This window comes from Planococcus citri, chromosome 4 (genome assembly GCF_950023065.1).
Source record: "Planococcus citri chromosome 4, ihPlaCitr1.1, whole genome shotgun sequence".
NCBI classification, from domain to species: Eukaryota; Metazoa; Arthropoda; class Insecta; order Hemiptera; family Pseudococcidae; genus Planococcus; species Planococcus citri.
The window spans coordinates 31,285,603-31,308,011 of NC_088680.1; the positions used below are offsets into that span (position 1 = coordinate 31,285,603).

The 22,409-nt window shown below is 34.4% G+C and overlaps 7 protein-coding genes across 8 annotated transcripts; all 7 read left to right on the top strand.

The window, feature by feature from the left end:
* Positions 1-718: 718 nt before the first annotated feature.
* Positions 719-2,446, top strand: LOC135845797 (protein D3-like). Its single transcript, XM_065364625.1, has 6 exons — positions 719-977; positions 1,059-1,148; positions 1,398-1,521; positions 1,710-1,847; positions 1,987-2,065; positions 2,165-2,446. Exons 1-6 carry the CDS (start codon positions 876-878, stop codon positions 2,301-2,303), a joined length of 672 nt encoding a protein of 223 aa, XP_065220697.1. The 5' UTR covers positions 719-875; the 3' UTR covers positions 2,304-2,446.
* Positions 2,447-5,855: 3,409 nt separating this feature from the next.
* Positions 5,856-7,724, top strand: LOC135845794 (uncharacterized). The gene is made up of 2 exons (XM_065364622.1): positions 5,856-6,026; positions 6,114-7,724. The coding sequence occupies exon 2, from the start codon at positions 6,128-6,130 to the stop codon at positions 7,553-7,555; it is 1,428 nt and encodes a 475-aa protein (XP_065220694.1). The 5' UTR covers positions 5,856-6,026; positions 6,114-6,127; the 3' UTR covers positions 7,556-7,724.
* Positions 7,725-7,916: 192 nt separating this feature from the next.
* On the top strand, positions 7,917-9,363 carry LOC135845799 (putative odorant-binding protein A5). Its single transcript, XM_065364628.1, has 6 exons — positions 7,917-8,076; positions 8,154-8,252; positions 8,334-8,457; positions 8,548-8,727; positions 8,819-8,897; positions 8,991-9,363. The coding sequence occupies exons 1-6, from the start codon at positions 8,026-8,028 to the stop codon at positions 9,103-9,105; spliced, it is 648 nt and encodes a 215-aa protein (XP_065220700.1). The 5' UTR covers positions 7,917-8,025; the 3' UTR covers positions 9,106-9,363.
* Positions 9,364-9,635: 272 nt separating this feature from the next.
* On the top strand, positions 9,636-10,956 carry LOC135845800 (OV-16 antigen-like). The gene is made up of 6 exons (XM_065364629.1): positions 9,636-9,796; positions 9,871-9,969; positions 10,056-10,179; positions 10,245-10,424; positions 10,494-10,569; positions 10,679-10,956. The coding sequence occupies exons 1-6, from the start codon at positions 9,746-9,748 to the stop codon at positions 10,773-10,775; spliced, it is 627 nt and encodes a 208-aa protein (XP_065220701.1). The 5' UTR covers positions 9,636-9,745; the 3' UTR covers positions 10,776-10,956.
* Positions 10,957-11,745: 789 nt separating this feature from the next.
* LOC135845798 (uncharacterized) lies at positions 11,746-13,311 on the top strand. Its single transcript, XM_065364627.1, has 5 exons — positions 11,746-11,906; positions 11,998-12,096; positions 12,183-12,309; positions 12,413-12,677; positions 12,803-13,311. Exons 1-5 carry the CDS (start codon positions 11,862-11,864, stop codon positions 12,927-12,929), a joined length of 663 nt encoding a protein of 220 aa, XP_065220699.1. The 5' UTR covers positions 11,746-11,861; the 3' UTR covers positions 12,930-13,311.
* Positions 13,312-16,356: 3,045 nt separating this feature from the next.
* Positions 16,357-19,852, top strand: LOC135845793 (uncharacterized). 2 transcript variants are annotated; one of them, XM_065364620.1, is made up of 2 exons: positions 16,357-16,717; positions 17,406-19,852. In XM_065364620.1, exon 2 carries the CDS (start codon positions 17,410-17,412, stop codon positions 19,717-19,719), a length of 2,310 nt encoding a protein of 769 aa, XP_065220692.1. In that variant the 5' UTR covers positions 16,357-16,717; positions 17,406-17,409; the 3' UTR covers positions 19,720-19,852. The 2 variants fall into 2 exon arrangements, with proteins under 2 accessions (XP_065220692.1, XP_065220693.1); XM_065364621.1 differs by having other exon boundaries at positions 17,410-19,852.
* Positions 19,853-20,507: 655 nt separating this feature from the next.
* Positions 20,508-22,248, top strand: LOC135845796 (phosphatidylethanolamine-binding protein homolog F40A3.3-like). The gene is made up of 6 exons (XM_065364624.1): positions 20,508-20,651; positions 20,727-20,852; positions 20,935-21,055; positions 21,520-21,699; positions 21,794-21,869; positions 21,995-22,248. The coding sequence occupies exons 1-6, from the start codon at positions 20,598-20,600 to the stop codon at positions 22,140-22,142; spliced, it is 705 nt and encodes a 234-aa protein (XP_065220696.1). The 5' UTR covers positions 20,508-20,597; the 3' UTR covers positions 22,143-22,248.
* The last annotated feature ends 161 nt before the right edge of the window (positions 22,249-22,409 follow it).

Here is a 22,409-nt window from a genome sequence, read left to right on the forward strand (position 1 = left end):
ATATATGACAGTAATTATGAAGAACTAGATATACTTGTACTACGATATCCGCATCAAAGTAGGTACCTACCTAATTTTGCAAAAAAAAAGCACTACCAATGAGAATTTTTTGCAGCAAATTTTTCGTAGAATATTTATAGTGATTACCTATAATTTTTATTTTAAAAAGTGGGTATTTTATGAGATGAATGCAAAAAGCGTTTCGATATGGGATAAATTTTACACTCTAGCACACAATAAAAGCGATAGGTAATGTTAAGAGTGCGATTAGCATTAAAATACATACTACAAAATAGCGAAAAAATTCGTTTAGCAATTTGTCAAAACGAACTAATTGTACAGGACTGACAGCAGTTTAGAGATAGATACCTTTTGTATGTTTTACAATAGAAAAACGATTAAAAACTAGACAAAATTGCTTAATTATGGTCATATGCATTTTGTATCCTGCATAAGGAAGGCAATATAGGCACAATATTCATATTTAATTACAATTCTATGAAAATAAATACCCAGAGTTAATTTTTTGCGTAACGTAGTCGATGTGTTATAAACCCAACGATGATTACACGGAGCGATGACTTGATTACAGTACAAAGCTAGGTACAATTATTACCTATACCTTGTTGTTTCGTGCTTCTTGATTGGCCTTCATACGACCAACAAAATTTTCTCCTTCTCTATGCCTCATTTTGACAAAATAATTATTACGGTATGAAGAATAATTGCAAACCAACCAAACACTCGTTTTGTCATTTTAGTTGAGTATAAGTAGGGAATATGTATAAGTTTACGGTGTATTTTTAAGGGCGAGTTGATTCGGAAAATAGTAGACAAAAATCCGGCACACTTCAAAAGATTCGTTTGTAGAAAGTATGAGTAGATATTTTTGTTTTTCTATTCGAAATTTTAAAATTTTCAAGATGCGGTATTTTCAGCTTGTTGAGTTACTTCTTCCTATCTTACTCTTCAGTCTCGTGAGTATATTTTTAATTGCCTAAATATTTGTGTTTTATCAATTTGAAACTATAAAATTAAGTTTTTTCAATGAATGGCAGCTTTGGTCAAATGTACAATCCGTTAGTAAAATGGATAAGGATGATATAGTTCCAGACGCTGTTTCAGTTGCTCCAGAAGAGATCTGTTCAGTAAGTAATAAAAATTTTAAAGCCGTATTTAAAAAAATTGAACGTGTTTTTAATTTTATTAAGAAGAAGCTTTCAATTTTTCAATTCTTGATATTTAAAAAAAATATTTTTTCGTTTATGTTATGTTATTATTTTTTTAAAATCGTTTTCCACGTTTATTATTTTATGGTGAGAGGGGTCAGGGGGGCAGTTAACAATTGAACAAAGGCGAATTGATGATCGTATATATACTTGATTTATAATTTACAGATCACGTACCCTAGCGGTTCTACCGTGAATTTGGGCAATGAATTGGCACCGGCCCAAGTCAAAGACCAACCAGTCATTAATTGGAAAGCTGAAAATGATAAATTCTACACATTATTTTTCATAGGTAATTTTACACATCTACTCTCTCCATTCCATTTACTGATGTACATATTTTCAAAACGATTAATAAAATCACCAAAGTTCTCCTACTCATCAATGTAGTTCTAAAGCATCAATGAAATATTTAGTGGCACATTCACAATCTTATTTTTTATTTTTATTTATTTTTTTGATACTCGTATCATATTATAGATCCAGATGCACCAAGTCGAGCAGATCCTAAACTTCGACAAGCAGTTCACTGGCTCGTTAGTAACATACCAGGCTCAGATATCTCTAAGGGTGAAGTTTTAACCGAATTCATCGGCTCAGGACCGCCACAAGGAACTGGTAGGTGTCTCAAAAGAAGTCAATTTTCTTTCCTCGAATCTCCCCAGCAGCGGAAAAATAAATCGAATCTGAGTAATTCAGAAGGGAGTCATCTAGGAACATTGACCTGTACATTCTCATTTTGTAAATATGTTCGCAGGACTTCATCGTTACACATTCCTGATCTATAAGCAACCTGGCAAGATTGATTTAAAAGATCATCCTCGTATTACCAATAAGTAAGTTATCTGGAATTTCAATTCCAAATTAACGAACTAAATTTTTAATTTAAAAAGTTACAAAATTATGTATTAATGGATAAATTTACTTTTAAACAGATCAGTAGCAGGTCGTTTTGGATTCAAAGTCTCCGATTGGACTGCTAAGTACAATTTGGGCAACCCTGTAGCCGGTAATTACTATCAAGCCCAGTTCGACGACTACGTACCAATATTACATAAGCAACTCGGATTATAGATAACAATATCATTCATCAGTATACTATTTTTTTTTAATATATGACTTTTTTTCCACTTTTTCAATTTACATTGAGCTCATGTCAATTTTAAGTACATATACTGTAGATATTTTTGCAATAAAATTTTACATAATTTATAAAATTGTTTTGATAGGAAAAAATTTTGAAAATAAATACCTACTTATAGGTAGGTAGGAACATAGGTATCATTTGTAGATACGAGAAAACATGAAGGCGAACTTCTTTGGTCTGCGAAGAGAACTCCATTCCTCCAAATAGTTCCAATCCTTCCTTCCACGTTTTTAATTGCTACTAAAAATATGAAACATCCAACTTGAACTTCTCAACTTCTGCTCAGTATGCTTATCTCAAACAAAACAATTTCCATGTTTTTGTACATCTTCGTTGTTGTCATTAGACCACCAATTTTCAAACTTCAATTTTTTCAACATTTTAACGTAGGTAAAAGCCAATGGTTCGATTAAAAAAATAATGAGAAACACAATTTGTAGCGAGCTGTAGTTAATTTTCCATCAATATAGTACTCGTAAAACGTAGGTAGGTAGCTTTTAGAATGCTCAACTTCATTGAATGATTTTATGAAGATCTCACAAATGAGCCACCTTCCTCCTTCGTCATGTGTTTTAGTAACACATTTTTAACAAACCAAAGAAATAGGTACCTAGAATCAGAAATGAGCCTGCTGGTTCTTCATATTTCAGGTAAGGATAATTTTTAGTCAGAAAATTAAAATCTATACGAATAGAAAATAAATGTTCTGGTAGAGTAGGTATTTATTTTTACATTTTTTCTATATACGTAGGTGGGTTGTTTCGCGTAGGTGAAGAGCTACTTGGTGCCTATTTGTGTATACCCCCTCCTCTCTATTTCAATCGAAAAAATTTCTCCTCGAAACGTATACGAACAAAGCTGATTAAATGCATAAAACTAACCGTATGAATAACCATTTTAAAATAGGTACCTACTGATGAAAATAATAATAGTCTTTAAAGAATCACACAATAGAATACGTAATAGGATAATTATTGGGAATTAATATCACAGAGGCATCAAAAAGTCAAGCAGTAGGTAAATACTATTTTATTTATTTTTTTCAACCAACAAGACTTGAGTGACAAGCTAGGTAAAAATGAGTAAGTAATTGACAGTTGGACACTATTCGTACATCCTAGCTATTTATAAATTTTGAATGAAAAAATTTTAAACAAGAAGTGAATCGGTGAGTACGGAAAGGGGATAAGTCCATTTTTACGTTTTTCAGGAATAACAAAAAACAGATTCATTCAAAAATCAAAAAAATTTAGTAAACATGCTTAAGGTCATTGAAAGAGGACCCCAAGACACAACTTTTAGCGCAGTTTCCAAAAAAAAATATTCTGCGCCGGTGCTGTTGCTGCCTAAACAAATGGGACTTAGACCCTTTCTGCACCCAATCGACAAAATTTCTTTTGAAATTTCTCGGGCACGAATGGGGCTTGATTCTACATCTAAGTACATCATTTAGACTGCTATCTCGTTTAAATTGACCAAAAACCCCTTGAGTTCTAAGACTTTTTGCCGAAGTTGTTAATTTTTTCATCATTTTTCAGTTCAGAGATTAACTTAAATTTCAAAAAATGGTCTTCTCAAAAATGTTAGTTATTTTTCAAGGAATTTAAAACATTTTACAAAAAAGTCATAAATGCGGATCCGCCCTTTTTCTGCGCCCAAATACCACTTTCCCGGCAGTTTTGCGGAAATCTGACATCACCAGTCGATCCGCCGTACTTTGAAACCCCCATTTCCGCAAAAAAATTTTTTTTCAAAAATGTGACTTGTTACCTTTCCATACTCACCGATTCAAGTGTACCTACGTATTTCAATTGTTGGCAGATTTTTCATTATTTTGAAATATTTTTATTAAATATTGTACGAACGTATTGAATTTTCGCGAAATTTTGGGAATACATAGCTGTTTTGTAAATTTCATAGGATTTGTTGATGATTTTTTTTCTTCAATTTTTGCAAGATTTTTTGATTTTTAGAGGATGCGATTGTCATTCAAAATGTGACTAGAAATGTGTTTCTCCAACATTATAATAATATCCAAATTGATTTTTTCATCAATTTTTGCAATTTTTCTGTTATTTTTTTGGGAAGTTTGAGTAGCAGTTTCTTGTGGCTTAAGATCTTTGAACAATACAATGTAACATTGCTTAACTTGAGTAGGAGAAACTTCATCCCAATCAATATTATTTTCGGTTTCTACATTTTTGATTATTGATTTAAAATTAATAACAGATTCATTTTCGGAAAACTAAATTATGAAAATTCATTTACAAATCAAAATATTTTTGAAAATTAAGAAAAATTATCTAATGCAATATTAAAGCGGTAGAATTTGACAGAATTTTCAAATTCACCAATTTCTGAAATGTTATGGGCGAAACGGCAGATTTTGCACCTTGCAGATACATTTCGCCGGTCCTGTCAGTTTCAGGAAGGGAGAGAGGGAGGACTCCCTCTGAAAAAAAGTTTAAAACACACATCATGGTGACTTCTGGTTAATCTGTCACCAGAAGTCACCAGAATTCACCAAGGAGTCACCAGACACGAAAAAAAATTTTCAAAGACTCTGAGAACATTCTGGTGATTTGTTCACCATAAATTCACCTTTAAAAAAGTCGAAAACTCACTTGGTGACTTCTGGTGAATCTGTCACCAGAAGTCACTAGGATTAACTAAAGAGTCATCATTCATCAATCATTCCAACAAAATTTCTATGATCATTAGGACAGTCTGGTGATTTTTTCACCATAAATTCACCTTTAAAAAAGTCAAAAACTCACTTTGTGACTTCTGGTGAATCTGTCACCGGAGGTCACCAGGATTCACCTATGAGTCGCCACATATTCAAAGGAGTCACCAGACTCGCAAAAAAATGTTCAAAGGATAAGGGGTAGAGCATCGTTGGAGGCTGGAGCAATTAAGTTGAAGCACTCAGTCTGGACATTAGAGCAGCCCCTCCCACCCTTTAAAATAATATGTATAGGTACCCTCTTAATGATATTTACCCATCTGTCTGACTTCTCAAGCTCGTATGTCTGCCCTCTTAAGGACATTGATCGTCTGTGTGGATCCCCAAGGTTGTAGGTTCGAGTGTCCGGGCACCAAGGTCATTGACTCGAGTGTCTGATTTCTCAAAGTCGTCTGTTTCCCTTATTAAGGTTATTGACCCGCCTGTCTGGCTTCTCAAGGTCGTCTGTCTGCCCGTCTGGAGAGTTTTCAAGGTCGTCTGTCTGTCTTTCTGGCCTGCAAGGTCATTTACTCGTCTGTCTGACTTCTCAAGGTCGTCTTGAGTTGCGTAAATAATTCAAAATTTATTCATTATAATAAATGTGGTTACTTAGTCACATTTTTTTTTCTTTTCATTGAAAATTAATTTTTCAATTTTTACTGCGTCACTTTTAATCAATGTATCTAACATTAACCAATTATCAATTGCTTTGATAAGAAAGCCACAACAACGATAGAAGATGGAAAATTTCTTCAAATAATAATCATCCTCTGTGCACACCAAGTTCATCAAAACATTGGTACATACATGAGATAAGATTACAGTTTATATTTTTATCCAGTTCAATCTTGCCTACGATTTTCAAGTTATTTGTGCTTTTATCCCAGCGAAAGAAACGATCACCGATTATAAAATATCTTTCAAGGTACGTGAAACCCTTCATTTTCAGTGTTAATTTACCAAATAAATCGACGTATCTAGCATTTTGAACCATTTCTAAAAATTACTCTAGAAAACCTCATCCCAATGGAACTCAAGACCACCATCTTGTTCCTCATCTCAAGCATCCCTTTCGGATACTTCGAGCTCGTCACTGAAACCACCAACGACTTCATCGATCTCGTAAAACAACCTTACTACGTAGACAAATCATACCTCGTGTTGGAATTCCTACACCATCGAAACGAACAAAACTTCATCACGTATCCTCGTCAATTCGGTAAAACCGTCAATATAAAAATGCTAAAAACATTCTTTCAAGCCGAGGTCAACTCCTCCGGACACATAAAACCATACAACCAAACCAACGCTTACGAGATCTTCAAATCCTCAAAACTATTTCAAAATCACCCCGACGTGATTCGAGATCACATGGCTCAATATCCCGTACTCTTTTTCGATTTCAAACTCAACATCACTAAAGAAATCACACGTCAGCAAGTGGTTAGAATATTGAACGAAAGAATCAGCCAGTCATTTTCCGAATACGAATGGATGAGGAATGTCGAATTAGACGATGTCTCCGAATGCAGCACTGTTCCCGAATTAGTAAATTTAATCGATGGTAATCTAAACGAGCACGAGTTGAAATACTCCATTCTGTCGTTTTCCATCATGTTACAAAAGTATTTCAAAAGACAGGTCATCGTTCTGGTCGACGATTACGATTACGCTTTTCTAAACGCTGTTTACGATTTTGATCATATCTACGATAGAAGTCACGGTATTCATCGATACTACGATTTAATCAACGTGATGTTAGGATTAGCTTTTCACGACGATAAGAAACACATAGATTTCGCCCTTTTGACCGGTGTAGGAGGTAAAATATTTACCGAAAATGATCCCTTCAATACCTTAGAGTATTGTCACTTCTTAGACGATAGTCACTTTTTCACACCTTACTTTGGTTTCAATAAAGAAGAACTTGATGATCTGCTCCACCGATACAACTGCACTAAACAAGATCGCAGCTCTATAAGTAAATATTACAAAGGATACTACACCAATACACGCCATACCCTCATGTACAATCCTTACTCTATAATCAGATATCTGCAATCGAAAAAGAAATCAGACAGACCCGGAGTAATGTCGGGATACTGGGTCGAAGAAGAGAAATCTAAATTTATCCCTTTGGTTCTTCAAGTTCCCGAATTTCGTCAAGTACTGAAAGCTATTGTGGAAGGACACGACTCGATTGATATGTCTGATGATAAACCCAACAAAAAGGCCATTTTTGAGACATTCTATAATAATATTTTGGTATGGGGAGTGCCAGTGGAGAAATCTGATCTCGAAGATCTGTTCAGATTTCTGTTCGACTTGGGCTACCTTAGTTTTAAAGGCAAGGAACCCAAATTATGCATACCGAATAACGAAATTGGAGACTTTTTGAAGAGCAAACTGAACGATGATAGTAAAAAGACTGCTGACGAGTCTGAATCTGAATGATTAATTTGTCGCATAGATTCGATAATTTGGACGAGAGCAATTGACTGCAGAGATTTTCTAGTCTTTGAAAATATACTAAGCACTGTTTAGAAGTTATGGTGGAGATTAACATTGTGTAATATACCTACCAAAGTATTTTTATTTTTAATAAAAAGTTCTACAAGCTGCATTTTTTCCACTTTTACAAGAAAATTCTTCAAATCTTTCGATTGTAAATTTTGCTCAAAACTTTATTTCAAGATAGCCAATCGACAAAATGCACACGAAACATAGGTACCGAAAATATTATCTTTCAAGTTCGGGAAAGGAGAGGGCTCTTCTCAGATTAGATTTCAAATTAAGTAGTTAAGCAGAAACATTTTCTAATCAACCAAACAGAAGAGGCCACATGACTGACTTCAGTTTGATAATTCGAACTGCTAATCTTTCAGTAATATGTGAACTAAGAATGAGCTACCAACTCATAGATAATGATTAATGCAATAATTTTTCATGCTTTTTATCTACTCATTTGGAGCTTGGTAAGTTTAAATTACAAACAAAATACAGTGTTACCAACTGTCATCAATGATTTTGATTCAGTTTGTTTATTTTTTAGAGTCATGTGTTCAGTGTTGATCAAAATCTAATTAATCATTTCTCAGAATCCAAATTGGTTCCAGAATTAATTCCAGAAGCACCCACCGAACTTTGCCATGTAAGCTATTTACATCAAACATCAAATTAATCCCTCCCTTCTTCCCAAACATCAATCCACAAATTTCTACGAATTTATCAGGTCACATATTCGGAGTATGGGGTCGTCCAGCCTGGATCTGTTTTAACTGACGAGCAATCATTTGTCCAACCCAGCATAACTTGGGATGCGGATCCTAATTCGTTGTACACTTTATATTGGGCTGGTAAAGAAGGAATTAATCCATAATATTCCCTATTGAAGTGATCAAAAACCTGTTTAATATTCAATGCATCAGTTTTATAATCATTTTTAGGCATAGCAAGCCAAAGATTGGTAGCAACCAGGTCACCAGATTATGAGGATATGACTTATGAAGATCGCATAAAAACAGAATACAGCATAATGGTGGTTGTCAACATCCCAGGGAACAATTACTCTGTAGGATTAGACTTATGGAGTTATGTGCCACCAGGAGACCCTCCTGTGAAAAAATGTAAGCGTCTTGACTGCATTCTGCAGTAAAAACTTGTATCGCTAAAATAATCATTGAAAAAATTTGATGACGTTTTTGTCTTTTCTCTCAGTACGTGACAGATACGCAATTCTGATTTACAAACAACAAGATACCATCGTTCCTCCGACCAAAAAAATAAAATACGACGAGTGGGTATCAATATTGTATAATTTTCCAATGTTCTCGCCATTAATCGAACCAAGTTTGTTCGTCTGGTAATAATGACCTCTTTAAATTTACAGATATGAATTTCAAACATTCACACCACTGATTAAATTTGTCAAACAGTATAACCTTATTGGTCCTGTGGCTGGGAATATGTTTTACACGCAAAAAGATGACAACGAACGAATATGAGGTATCTTAAGTTTCTGTCAACAGTGACGAGTTTTCGACTTCAATCAGAACTACCAACCCATAAAAACATATTCAATTTTTTTCTGATGCCTAATTTCATTTTCATCGAGCCAAAAAAAATCATCCAATAATTTGATTTTCAATTTCAATAAAATATCCTCTTTCTCCCTCCTTCAAAAAATTAACCAATCTATTCATATCACTGTAGAATTAATTTTGAATAAAATTGTTCTGAAAGTAGGTATACCCAGACCTAAATATGTATTTTTTCAGAGTTTTGAAACTACGAGCAAGGAACAAAGAGATACAAGAAACTTAAATTTTGAAAGAAAAAAAAATGAAAAAACCATCCTACTGATGTAGGTACCTGTCCTCCTGCTTTTATCATAACCAACCTGAATAATAATTTTCCTTCAAGCTTGACGTTCAACTCGGGTACACAATCTCATTCGAAATTTAATCGCTTTCCCAAATATGAGAAAAAATGCAGGGGGAATTCGGAAACCATTAAATTGCTCACTGATAGGTAACCCGATATAAGAAAATACTATCAAATAAATACGTTTCAAAACGTAACCTCAACGAGTTCACCCGTTAAAAGGCCAACTGAATGACTTGATAAATCATAAGATTATGAAAAATGTCGAATCGAATATTTCACTGCTCCTTATACCTTTTAACATGGAACCTGGTAAGATACCGTGATTATAATCGTCACATTCCATTAAATATTTTTTCCATTTACCCAAAAGATTCACTTTTCAGCATCATGCGATAGCTTACGATGAATATCTTGCTTCTAAATTTCACGAATCGAGATTCGTTCCTGATGTTATTCCAGAACCTCCGGAAGAGTTATTAAATGTGAGCAATAATAAATTCTTCGTTTCACAGTTGGCTTTTCTTTTTTGTTCAAAAAAATTGATAAGAGGTTCCTTCGTTTTTAACAGGTCACATTCTCAAACCATGGATATCTTTATCCAGGAGAGAAACTTTTTGAAACTGAGACCTCTGAACAGCCCAATGTGACTTGGAATGCAGATCCGAACAGTTTATATGCACTGTACATGGCAGGTACAGTGATATCACCATTTCCATAATTTTATTTCCTCGTAAGCGTTTCATTTTGGATTATTTAGGTATAACGAATTGGACGATGATCATTAGACCTCAAGTAAATCCAGCTGAGCCTAATATAACACATCGTATTTGTCATGAATTCCATCAATGGGTTACTATAAACATACCTGGCAATAATTACAGCGGTGGTATGGAATTATATCCTTACATAGCAGTCACTCCACCACCTAAGCCTTACGGTAAACTCTCTTTAATGAAAATATGACCTACGTCAGAACTCTCTCTATTCTACTTTGTTTTTGTCACAGTAAGCGATCGATACGCCATTTTGATTTACAAACAACCTGGAGTTCTTAATCCTCCATTGCCTAAATGGACCGAATGGTGAGTTCAATGTTCTCAATTTTTGGAACAACCTTTTCAAAATTTCTGGCTCCGGCTTAATGCACAGAGCCCTTCTAATATGTAAAAAATCTGCCCTTTTTACCGGCAGGTATTTTTTTCAAGAATTTTCACCCACTGTGAAATTTGTCAAAGACTATAATCTGACGGGCCCGGTGGCTGGTAATATGTTTTGGACAACTGATTAATTTATCCGTCATTTCAATACGTAAGGCTGATCTCGAACTTTGAAGAGCAGAGTAATGCATCATAGATTAATTCAAAATGAAAAATCCCACTTTTGCAGATTTCATTTATTTTTCAGAATTTTTAAACATCATTCTGTGTAATGGGTTTGGATTGAACTCCAAATAAAATATTTTTATTTAATGTTGTAAATTAATTGCAAATTGAAAATTTTCAAGACTATCTCTGGACAATGTAGGTTTCAAAAAATGAAAAAAAAACTGTTTTTGAAAAAGAATGAAAGCAAAAAAGGAGAAAATTCATCAGAACCAACAAAAATAAAATACCCATCGCATAAACGTCCTCATAAATGAAAAGCCATGAAGCACCAAATGTCTAAAATTTGAATCAAGAACACTGAAAAATTTTTCATAAATTTGAAGAGTAGGTATTTACATTAAAAGATTGAGAAAACGATGAGAGATTTTTTGATTCAGGTTGGAGCTCATTTTGAAATTTAATTCTCAAATCATGAGAACATTCCTAATTTTTTCAGATCCAGTTTTAGAACTGTTTGGGGCATTAATGTAGGTAATGGCATTTTAAAAATTTTTAGATTTAAATTCGAACAGTTGAATTATGTACAAATGGTATCGATATAATTTCAAAAAATAACATTCTCGACCTCTTCTCAATTTTTTCTAAAAATCTTCCACATTTTGCAAATTACCTAAGCCCTTTCTTACAACAACAAAAAATATTTGAAGCCTCTATTTTTTCTGAAAAGATCTTTCAAAAATTTTGATTCTTTGTTAAGAATTTGAAAACATTGAAATTTACTCATCAGATTATGTTTGTGGGCCAAAAAAATTTATAAATGAATCTGAATAAAAATAAAAGTCGATTCTGAAGAATTAGCAATATAAAGAAACATCCAACAAGTAGGTAAGTGTACCTATCGACTTCTTATCACAAATATTGCTATCATTCCGAAAGATAACACTTTTTCAGTAAACATTCGCTCTAGAAAATAAAGATATACCTACATATTTTATGATTGACCTCGATGGCAACAAAATAATGTGAAATCAATGTGACATTCTATTTCAATGATAAGACTGGCTAATTCATTATTTTTGATCATTTTCATCGCAGTAAGTAAATTCAAAATTGTGTCCCAAATCCTGATCTTTGTCTTGAGATAACCAACGTTAATGCAAATGATGTGAAATGCTTCCATTTCAGTGGTCAACTTTAGCTCAAGATGCAGACATCGAAGAGGAATTTCGTCGAGCTCGTATAATTCCTCATGCTCTATCAGCTGCTCCAACAGAATGGTTACGAGTGAGCAAATCCCAATTTAATCAAAGAGATAGGACTCGAAAAAATGACTTCCAATATACTCACAACAATACTTTTGCTATTGACAGATTATTTATGAAAATCGAACCCTTCAAACAGGCGAATTAATCGAAAACGAAGAAGATCTGCTGCATTTGCCAAAAATAAAATGGAAAAGCGCTCATTTACGAAAACTCTACACAGTTTACATGTTTGGTAAGTCAAATTATAAGTACATACCACCAATCACCATGAACATTGAACTCAACAAATAGAGAGATTTAAAATTTTTTCTTTTTTTTCTCTGCAATTTTGGAAGGTCTGACAGAAATACCTTGGAGAGAAACAAGATACGAGATGTCCGAAGGTGCGAATTTCGGTCTCTCTGATGGCTGTAATCGCACCAGACAGTATCATTGTTGGGTTCAAGTCAATATTCCAGGAGACAGGGTTCGAAAAGGAGAGCAATTGTTTCCTTACATTTCTCCGGATTGTCCATCGCACGAATTCACAGATCGAATTGTCGTACTGGCTTTTGGACAAAATTTCCTCGTCAATATTCCGACTGGAAAAATGCATCACGCGTAAGTATCAGAATAGCTTGCTGCTTTTCACTCATCTTTCTCCTCTAGGACCGCTATAATTAGTCACCTAACTATTGATTTATTTTGCACATTCCTATTCTACATAATTTGTTTTGTTTGGACAGAAAACTGTTTTCAGAATGTTCACCTACTTCGAGACTAGTCAACAAGTTCAATTTAACTGGACCAATTGCGGGGAATTTCTTTTATATGAAATGTGATACCCAGAATTTCATGTTGGAGTATCCTTGAAACCGAATTGAAACATAAATTTCCAAGATGGCGAATTTTCATAGCACCCGTCTTCATGACAAATTATTTTATACCTGTTTAAATCAATATATGATATTATCCAAATTCAATGATATATTATATTACTGATTGTATTTTTAATTAAAAGAGCAATTTTTGGTATTTCTCGTACTTCCATGACTTGAAAAATTGAAAGAAACATGGTAAAAATATTAATTCTCACTTTGATATCACAAACGTATATTCATTAAATCATATCAGATCACTAGAGCAGAGTTCATAACCAAACTTCAACCCATAATGATAAGCTCGCTAAAATGAAATAAAATGAGGAAAAAACTAATGAAAAGTCTGTTTTCTAAATCTATGTAGAAATTCTGGTAAGTAACTACTATATCTCTTAATTTTTAAAAGAAATATTGACTTAATTAAAATGGATGCCTATTGTCCATTCATTATTAGGCTATAGGTATTTTTATTCATTCATTTGTTCAATAAATTTGAGATTAAATATTTTCAAACTTTTCCATGTCTTCAGAAAATTTTTTTATTAATTATAAGTACTTAATGCTTTTCTTAAATTTTGAAATAGATATAAATTTACACATTGGTACAATTTTTACTCACCATTCTACGAAGTTATCAAAACCTGTGGAACTCGTGAAGTAATGTCAATTCATTCATTATTATGAACGATCCCCATTCTACAAAGCTTCTCAATTATGATTATTCAGCTGAAACATAAAATAAAAAAATTCATACATTAAAATATATTATTGATCAATAAATTGATATAATTTATATTAGGTAATTATTATAACATTAAAAAAATCAACTTCATTCGACCTCAAAAAATGCATTCATTGTTTGAGAAATTCACATTATATCCCTGTTTAATAGAACTAGTAAAGTAACCTGAAAATTTTGATGTTACAGGTGAAAAAAACAAAAAATGAAGCTACTGCTTTTACTGATACTTTCATCGAGGTTTAAAGACATATTATTGTTTCACATTAAAGCTGAGGAGAAAGCATTCAGAAATTTCAGTTCTGCAGAAACTACCACAGATGTCTCGCCAGAAAAAATTACTGTAATCAAAGAGTCATCTACAGATACCATAGCGAATACAACTTCAGCCACAGGCACGTCTATAGATTTCATTTCTGCACATCAGAGGATCATAAATACGAGTACCACATCAACTTCTGAAATACTTGACCCGAACACAACGAAGCAAGAAATTACCGAAGCTGGGAAAATGGTCTCGTTCAATCACTCTGTAGTGACATCAGAGACGATACCCAACGAGATAATGACAGAGGAGATATTAAAGTCGAATAAAAGTATTCTTCCAGCTTGCGAGACGTCAACTAATGTTACTTCTGCTAATGAGACTTTGACAACCATCAAAAAGACTACTCCAACCCAGTGGGTGATCACAGAAGAGGCATTAAGATCAACTACAACAATTCTTCCGGCTTTAGAAACTCCACAAAATGTGACGTTTGTCCAAGAAACCTCCACAGCCATCCCAGAAGCAACATCCACTCAGAACAAAATTGCAATTGAGACATTAGGATCGACTACTATGGTATCCCCGACCATCGCATCGAACATCAACTCCACTCAGAGCACCTCATCGATACCCATTCCAACCCAACAGACAATTGCAATACTAACTCCAGTACCACAAAATCAGACTATTAACTCCACTCAGACCACCTCATCGATACCTATCCCCACCCAACAGATAATTGCAAGCCTTACTCCAGTACCACAAAATCAGACAAAGGGAACAAATCAAACTCTGACATCATCCAGAGTCACCCCATTCGCCAACATGACCACACAGACAAAGGGTTCCAAGAAAAATAAACAAAAGGCTTCGAAAACCACACGTCTGATAACCACTCCTAAACCTAAAACCACACGTCCTTCGCGAGAAACTTCACCATTGACGCCAATCAGCAGAATCCCACTAACCACCAGGGAAATCGATTACAAAGAAAGTATCGAATTTGGTGAAGACAACTTTAAAAAGTTCATGTTCAGGACATCGGTATTTGTAGACAAGAGCTTAATGATCAAGGAATTTCTGGAACACGATAAGCAGGTAATTTTGATCACCAGACCTATACATTGGGGTAAGAGTTTGAACTTAAACATGTTGAGAAAATTCTTCGAGATCGAGATTGACCATCAAGGGAACATTATACCGGAAGAAAATCGAGTAAATCGAAAGATATTTTGTGGTGGGCAAGTTTACATAAATGATTCACAAGTGAAATCCTTTCAGCCTTTGAAAATCTCGAATTTTTCTAGTGCAATGGAGCATCAGGGGAAACATCCTGTAGTACAGCTTAATTATCATTCAATAAAGAATGGAACCTTTGATGACGTGAAAGCAGGAATGATGAATGAAGTCATCAAATCATACAAAAGATATTCCTACCTCGATAATTATTTCAAAACAAATCCTCACTTTTTAGATGAATCTGAAAAGTCTCAATTAGAAAGATATTCCAAAAATAATCTCACAGAAAGTGATCTCGTCAACAGTTTACGTTTTTTAAGCCAGCTACTTTACAAATACTTCAATCAAACAGTGTTCATATTAATCGACGAATACGATACTCCACTAAAAGATGCATTCCTTCTTTCCTCCGATAATCCAGACAATCTGGAAAAAGTGCTAAAATTTTATCGAGACTTATACGCTTCAGCTTTCAAAAACAACTCCTGCTTAGCCAAAGGATTCCTCACAGGCGAGCTCAGAATAGCTAATACAAATTTGTTTGTCGACCTAGATAACATGGCAGAATACACATTGCTCGATGACCAGTTTAGCCAATTCTATGGATTTACTGAACAGGAACTCGATCAATTCATGGAACCATCATTAAACATGGAACAGCTGCTTGATCGCCAGTTCATCCAATTCCATGGATCAACTGGACAGGCACTCGATAAATTAGTGGGCCCTTCATTAAAAAAGGAACTGTATCAAATGAAGCAATACTACAAAGGGTTCAATTACGGAGCACAAACGATGTACAATCCGTGGTCGATTAAACAATGCATTGAAAACGACTTCAGACTGGAGCAATATTGGTTACCATGTGGTGTTCAGTTTCCTGGCCGTCGACATAGTTATTCGCTCGATGGCATTGTAGAAGATGTGAAAAGACTACTGGGAGGTCATTCAATAGTAATCCCTATCGAAAATGAAGTCAGTTTTGATAATTTAGCGGATAGAAGAAACTTCTTCAATTTTATTCTCTTCACTGGATACCTAAGTCCAACTATGAAGTACCCAAATGGTACATATGAATTGGAGAAACCCAATTCCGAATTGAATATGCTTTTTGGGAGTGTAATAGGTGACTGGATGCCGAAGAGGCCTTTTGGATGAATGATGAAAGCTAGAGATTTCGATGAAAAAGTTTTCAGTTTGTAATCATAATTCCTTAAAAGACATTAAATCGCAATAGGTATTGGATAATGTATTGAATGATTTTTTTTTTTTTGAACGCCAATAAGTACATTTAAATATTTTAGATATTTCTAAAACTTAATGAAAACTGGTCAAAAACTCAATTCGCATTCTATTATCATAAACACACAATCATATTGATTTAATCATATCTCAGATCACCCAGAACTAATTTCATAATCATACTTGAGTAAATTTCAACTCATAAAATGATAAGCTCATTAAAATGAAATAAAAGTAGAAAAAAACTGACTGAACTACCAAGAAGTTTATTTTTCAACTCCAGAAAAGCCTGGTAAGTATCTCCTCTTTTCAAAAAAAATAATAACTCAAATAAAATTGGCATTCAATGCCACATCTTCAAGTTCCTTCTCGTTATTTATACATTCATTTTGAGATTAGATAATTCCTCATCATCAAGAATGGTGTCTACCAAATCAAAATACCAAAATTTTGCATTTCTTAAATTATTTTTGGTACATTATTATATTGAGTGGTATCAAATCGATCCCCACCCTCGGTATGAAATTTTTCAATAAAAAATATCAGCCACGACGACTTTTCATTTGTTTTTTTTTTCATGATCTTTTTATGCTTTTCGTCTTTGAAAAATAAATTTAAAAACAGAAGAGAACATTTTGTTGTCCAAGCGAAGCGCGAGTGCAAAATTTTTGGATAATTTTTGATCTTGCCCGAGTGAAGCGAGGCGAAAGTTTTTGAAAATTGACGATTTGTGATGTTTTTTTTTTCAAATAGTTCTAATTTTAGTCTTCTATTATAATAAGTAGGTACATAGGTACAAAAAAATTGTAGGATTTTGGTGTTTTTTTTTTTTTTTTTTTGGTACTTTTTGAGCCCATTTCAGAATTTTGTAGTTTTTTGGACAGTAGATACCACGTCAGGGTTATCGTCAAAATTCAGAAATCAATTTAGGCAGCTGAAATTCTAGTTATAGAGATTTATAACTACTCATGCTTTTTCAGTTAGATGCAAATATGGGAAATGAAGCTACTTCTCTCGCTACTAATTTCATTGAAGATTGATAACAAACTCCTGATTTGCATAAACGCTGAGAGGACAACTTTGGGAAATTCTAATTCCTTTGAAAATACCACGAAAGTGCCATGTTCTCAGATAACCATACACTCTCTCATTCTAAATACACAAAATGTCACTTCAATCGAGAAGCCATCTACAGATACCGCAGCAAATATTACTTCCTCCGAAGTGGAATTTTTAAATAACACTTCAGCTATAGCTCAACAAACTTCCACACAAGCAACTCTTGCTTCGGAAAGCCAAATCACAGTTATTGGTACAGGAAATTTGACTACAGGCCTTGATTCTGCTACAGATATCGCTGAATGTCATCATACTAAATGCATGTTAAAGCAAAGCATAGCTATCACCTCAGCTGTGGAAATTGCTCAAAAACCCACAACTACTCCAATACCCATTTTCACTCAACAGAATACGACAGGACTTACTCAAAACCCCCAAGCTGAAGAAATTGCTCAAAAACCCACAACTACTCCAATACCCATCTCCATTCAACAGAATACCGCAGGACTTACTCAAAACCCCCAACCTGTGGAAATTTCTCAAAAAACCACATCTACTCCAATACCCATTTCCACTCAACAGAAAACCGCACGACTCACTCCAAAACCCAATCACCAGACCAAGAAAACGAATCAAACCCGTCGCACACCTCTCAAAATCACTCCATTCCGAAACACAACAGCAAAAGTGACACGTCCCAAACTAGAGATGAGAAAAGCTTCAAACTTCACGGTTTTTGTAAAGACCCCTCCAACAACAAACACACCTTCACGAAAGACATACACATTCAGTCGTTATAATTGGTCAATCAGCATAACTCAACCAACCACCAAAGAAATCGATTTCAGGGAAAGTATCGAATTTGGTGAAGAAAGCTTTAAAAAATTTATGTTCAGGACAGCAGCCTTTGTAGACAAGAGCTTAATGATCAAAGAATTTCTAGAACACGACAAACAGGTAATTCTGATCACAAGACCTGTACTTTGGGGTAAGAGTTTGAACTTAAACATGTTAAGAAAATTCTTCGAGATCGAGGTCGACGACCAGGGGAACATTTTACCAGAAGAAAATCGAGTAAATCGAAAGATATTTTGTGGCGGGCAAGTTTACGTGAATGATTCGCTAGTGAAATCCTTCCAGCCTCTGAAGATCTCCAATTTTTCCAGTCCAATGAAGTATCAGGGGAAACATCCTGTAGTACAGCTTAATTATCATTTTATACAGAATGGAAACTTTGAAGAGGTGAAAGCGATCATGACGTATGAAGTAATCAAATCGTATAAAAGACATTTCTACCTCGACAGTTACTTCAAAAAGAATCCGCAATTTTTAGACGAATCTGAAAAGTCTCAATTGGAGAGATACTCCAAAGGTAATCTTACAGAAAGCGATCTCGTCAACAGTTTGTGTTTTTTAAGTCACCTTCTTTACAAATACTTCAATGAAACGGTGTTCATATTAATCGACGAATACGATACTCCGCTTAGAGGTGCATTCCTTCATTCATCTGATAATCCTGACAATCTGGAAAAAGTGCTTAAATTTTATCGAGAATTATACACTGCTGCTTTCAAAAACAACCCTTGCTTAGCCAAAGGATTCCTCACAGGTAAGCTCAGGATATCTAATTCGAATCTGTTCGTCAACTTGGATAACGTGGCTGAGTACACTTTGCTTGATCACGAGTTCAGCCAATTCTATGGATTTACTGAACAGGAAGTTGACCAATTAGTGGGACCATCATTAGGGACAGAATTACTACATCAAATGAAGGCTTACTACAAAGGGTATAATTATGGAGGGCAAATGATGTATAATCCGTGGTCGATTAAACAATGCATTGAAAACGACTACAAAATTGAACATTATTGGTTAGGAAGTCAACTTCTGTTTCCTGTCCATAGACAAAGTTTTTCGCTTGATCACATTGAACCAGATGTAAGATCGTTATTGGAAGGCGGTTGCGTTGAAATTCCTATTAGAAATGAAGTCAGCTTTGATAATTTAACGGATAGAAGAAACTTTTTCAATTTTATTCTCTTCACTGGATATCTGAGTCCGGGTGTCAAGTATCCAAATGGAACGTATCAGTTGGTGAAACCAAATACCGAATCGATGTTGTATTACGAGATCGTATTGCACGGTTGGTTGAAGCCTACGACGTGGGGACTCCATTTTTCAAAATCCAAAAACCTAGCAAATGTCTCCTCCTTTTCAGAAGAAATGAATTCGTGACGAAAGGGAATTTTATATTTGAGAGACCTGCCATATTTTTATTCTTTTTTTGTAACTTGTCCAATTATTTCAGAAGTTGGCTATTCTGCTAGTTTTTCACTACAATAAAATCCTCTCTAGTCTGAATAACTCTTTTTTTTTTCTTTTTTGAAATAAATGAAACAATCATGCAATTTTTACTTATCATTCCATGAATAGGTACAAAAAAAATCCGTATACGAATCTAATTGTTTTGATGTAAGTATTGCTGCAGACATTAAAATCACCTCACTAAAATGTAGTATCGTATTTACAGAGTAAATTCAAACATATTAAACCATGAAAAATCTGACAACTTGAGATATCAATTCATAATTGTAAACTTGGCAACACTGCAAACTATACTAAAAAATTATTGATGATTTTTTTGATTAGCTGAGAGCTGCAAGTTTACTTATATCCTTGGAATTCCTATCTGGCATTGATTATTCAATGATTACAATCACTTAACGAAATATTAATTGAAGTAGAACTAAAAGTAAGGCCAATGTTTGTAGTGTTACCACTTGAGAAGAAAATTAATGACTTGAGTACACCTTGGACTTCATCGCTCTCATTTTTTCATTTTTAAATCCTACTACAATAAGCCTAGTAATTAGAAGTGCCAATGAAAATTTTTTAGGTGAATTCTGATCAGTGATACTCCATCCAAAAATCATAAAAAAATCTCAGAAAAGTAGGGTCTACTCGTATAGGCATCTCATAGTGACGTTATCTTTATGAATTCCTCAATTATTCGTAATGAACTAATTAATCTCAAATTGTAGAATAGTTATCAATTTGAAACATCGAACCGAACATGTGTGACATTTCATGAAAAAGAATCAAGCCAAACTGCGATGTTTGAAACCTCTCTCAGGTTTATTTTTTTCGTAATATGCACTCCATACCTGGTAAGTTCGCCATGCCATCCCAAATTATATATTTTCGGAATGTAAAAGTACCTAATCTGTTCCATTTCTGTAAAGTGCCAAGCGTTCTCGAGTGAAGATGAAGAAGAAGTGAAACCCAAAGAATGGAATATCACACACGAGATGACCAAGGCTGGAATTATCCCCAAAGTGCTACCCCACGGACCCGAACAACTCCTTAAGGTATTCAAGAATCGATTCCAATATTTTCCCACTAATTATAAAGTTATTGAATCGGTATAATTCAGTTTTTTTCTTTTTGTAGGTATTCTTACCACATGGTTTTCTAGATCCAGGTATGATGTTGCTTCACGAACATGCCATTTCGGTACCGGGAATTGTTTATGACGCTCCTAATGACACGTGGAATGCGCTATTTATCGTTGGTAAGAATTTCTTATTGCCTTTGGCATTTTTCAGGCAGATTTTCATAAGAAGAAAAATGCTCCCAGGATTTATGAGCTTCTCAGTCTATAAAAATAAAATTTGGCATTTTGGTTCAATTTTATGCCATATTTGTGGGGTATGAGGTCTGGGGATGCATAACCTTGAATCAAAATTCACACGTGACTAAATTTTAAAATTGAGAGTATGGAAGTGAAAATCGTGAAACATATTCATATGTACCTTGGTCGTAACAAGATAATTAGGAAAAGATGTATCATGGATTTTCATGGGTTTTGATCTTGAAAAATGTTGTCCATGCTCCTAATCTCTTCAGAACAAACAGAAAAAAAAATGAAATTTATTATGCAGAAGCCTGAGATTTGAATATCAGAAGTTTTAATTTACTACCCCTCCCCCGCCCTCGCCACAATCTAGATTTCATTTTCTAAATATTTTTCTCTAGTTAAAGAAAACTGGGACCCGGAGGAAAAATTAGCCAGCCGATCGTATAACGCGACTCTTCCACCACCTGCCAAAAACGAATGGCATCAATTGGTCGTGCTGAATATTCCAGGGAACGAATACATGAAGGGAAGAACGATTCTAAAATACGATCCACCTTATCACGATTTAGAAGAAGAAAGTAAGCTCTGGCCTCTACCTCTCGAGAATCCTTATTGAAAATGTGCATCGATAATATGAAAAAATAAACTTACGATTACATAAATTACTTTCAGTCGTTGATCTTCACCTTTACTTGGTGTACAGACAACCTCGGGAATTTGAAGTTCATCGTAAGACTAGAATGATTTCGTAAGTAAACCTTCAATTCATTTGTGAATGTAGAAATACTTATATGAAAATTTCATCTTAACAAATAGCTATCCTCAACCTCAAAGTATGTACTTATGTGTACCTATTCAAATCCTTATTTGCAGGAAAAATGATACACTATTGGCCTCGCTCAATGATTACATCAGATTCTACGACCTGACTGGCCCGATTGCTGCCAACTTTCATTATCGTCGTTGGTTACATCCACCTGGTTTCCAGACCCCGGTGTACCCTATTTTAGAAGTAGGATAATCTTTTCGAAAGAATAGCACCGTTTTTCTAATTTTTACCTACTTATTCGATTATTTATCTGTGTAAATTCATAATGACTGCTTTCAAATACAAAATTTTCCGAGTCCGTAGAATAATTGACTAATTTTAGTATTTATTTTCGATAACGCCAAAATGTGGCAAGAGAGTATACTCCAAATCAATGCTCGATGTATCCTTGAGAAATTGGGATAAATACGACCAGATTGCTCTATTTTCGACATTCCCAGTTGACTAGAGATGATTTTG

Bases quoted from the DNA above. Each gene is read 5' to 3' on its own strand.
- LOC135845799 (XM_065364628.1), top strand. From the start codon at position 8,026: ATGATTAATGCAATAATTTTTCATGCTTTTTATCTACTCATTTGGAGC. The intron at 8,077-8,153 runs GTAAGTTTAAAT...TTTATTTTTTAG, and splicing joins ATCTACTCATTTGGAGCTTG to AGTCATGTGTTCAGTGTTGA. The intron at 8,458-8,547 runs GTAAAGAAGGAA...AATCATTTTTAG, and splicing joins GTACACTTTATATTGGGCTG to GCATAGCAAGCCAAAGATTG.
- LOC135845798 (XM_065364627.1), top strand. From the start codon at position 11,862: ATGATAAGACTGGCTAATTCATTATTTTTGATCATTTTCATCGCA. The intron at 11,907-11,997 runs GTAAGTAAATTC...CTTCCATTTCAG, and splicing joins TTTTGATCATTTTCATCGCA to TGGTCAACTTTAGCTCAAGA. The intron at 12,310-12,412 runs GTAAGTCAAATT...CAATTTTGGAAG, and splicing joins CTACACAGTTTACATGTTTG to GTCTGACAGAAATACCTTGG.
- LOC135845796 (XM_065364624.1), top strand. From the start codon at position 20,598: ATGTTTGAAACCTCTCTCAGGTTTATTTTTTTCGTAATATGCACTCCA. The intron at 21,056-21,519 runs GTAAGAATTTCT...ATTTTTCTCTAG, and splicing joins GAATGCGCTATTTATCGTTG to TTAAAGAAAACTGGGACCCG. The intron at 21,700-21,793 runs GTAAGCTCTGGC...AATTACTTTCAG, and splicing joins TCACGATTTAGAAGAAGAAA to TCGTTGATCTTCACCTTTAC.
- LOC135845794 (XM_065364622.1), top strand. From the start codon at position 6,128: ATGGAACTCAAGACCACCATCTTGTTCCTCATCTCAAGCATCCCTTTC.
- LOC135845800 (XM_065364629.1), top strand. From the start codon at position 9,746: ATGTCGAATCGAATATTTCACTGCTCCTTATACCTTTTAACATGGAAC. The intron at 9,970-10,055 runs GTGAGCAATAAT...CGTTTTTAACAG, and splicing joins CTCCGGAAGAGTTATTAAAT to GTCACATTCTCAAACCATGG. The intron at 10,425-10,493 runs GTAAACTCTCTT...TTTTTGTCACAG, and splicing joins TCCACCACCTAAGCCTTACG to TAAGCGATCGATACGCCATT.
- LOC135845797 (XM_065364625.1), top strand. From the start codon at position 876: ATGAGTAGATATTTTTGTTTTTCTATTCGAAATTTTAAAATTTTCAAG. The intron at 978-1,058 runs GTGAGTATATTT...AATGAATGGCAG, and splicing joins CTATCTTACTCTTCAGTCTC to CTTTGGTCAAATGTACAATC. The intron at 1,848-1,986 runs GTAGGTGTCTCA...ATATGTTCGCAG, and splicing joins AGGACCGCCACAAGGAACTG to GACTTCATCGTTACACATTC.
- LOC135845793 (XM_065364620.1), top strand. From the start codon at position 17,410: ATGCAAATATGGGAAATGAAGCTACTTCTCTCGCTACTAATTTCATTG.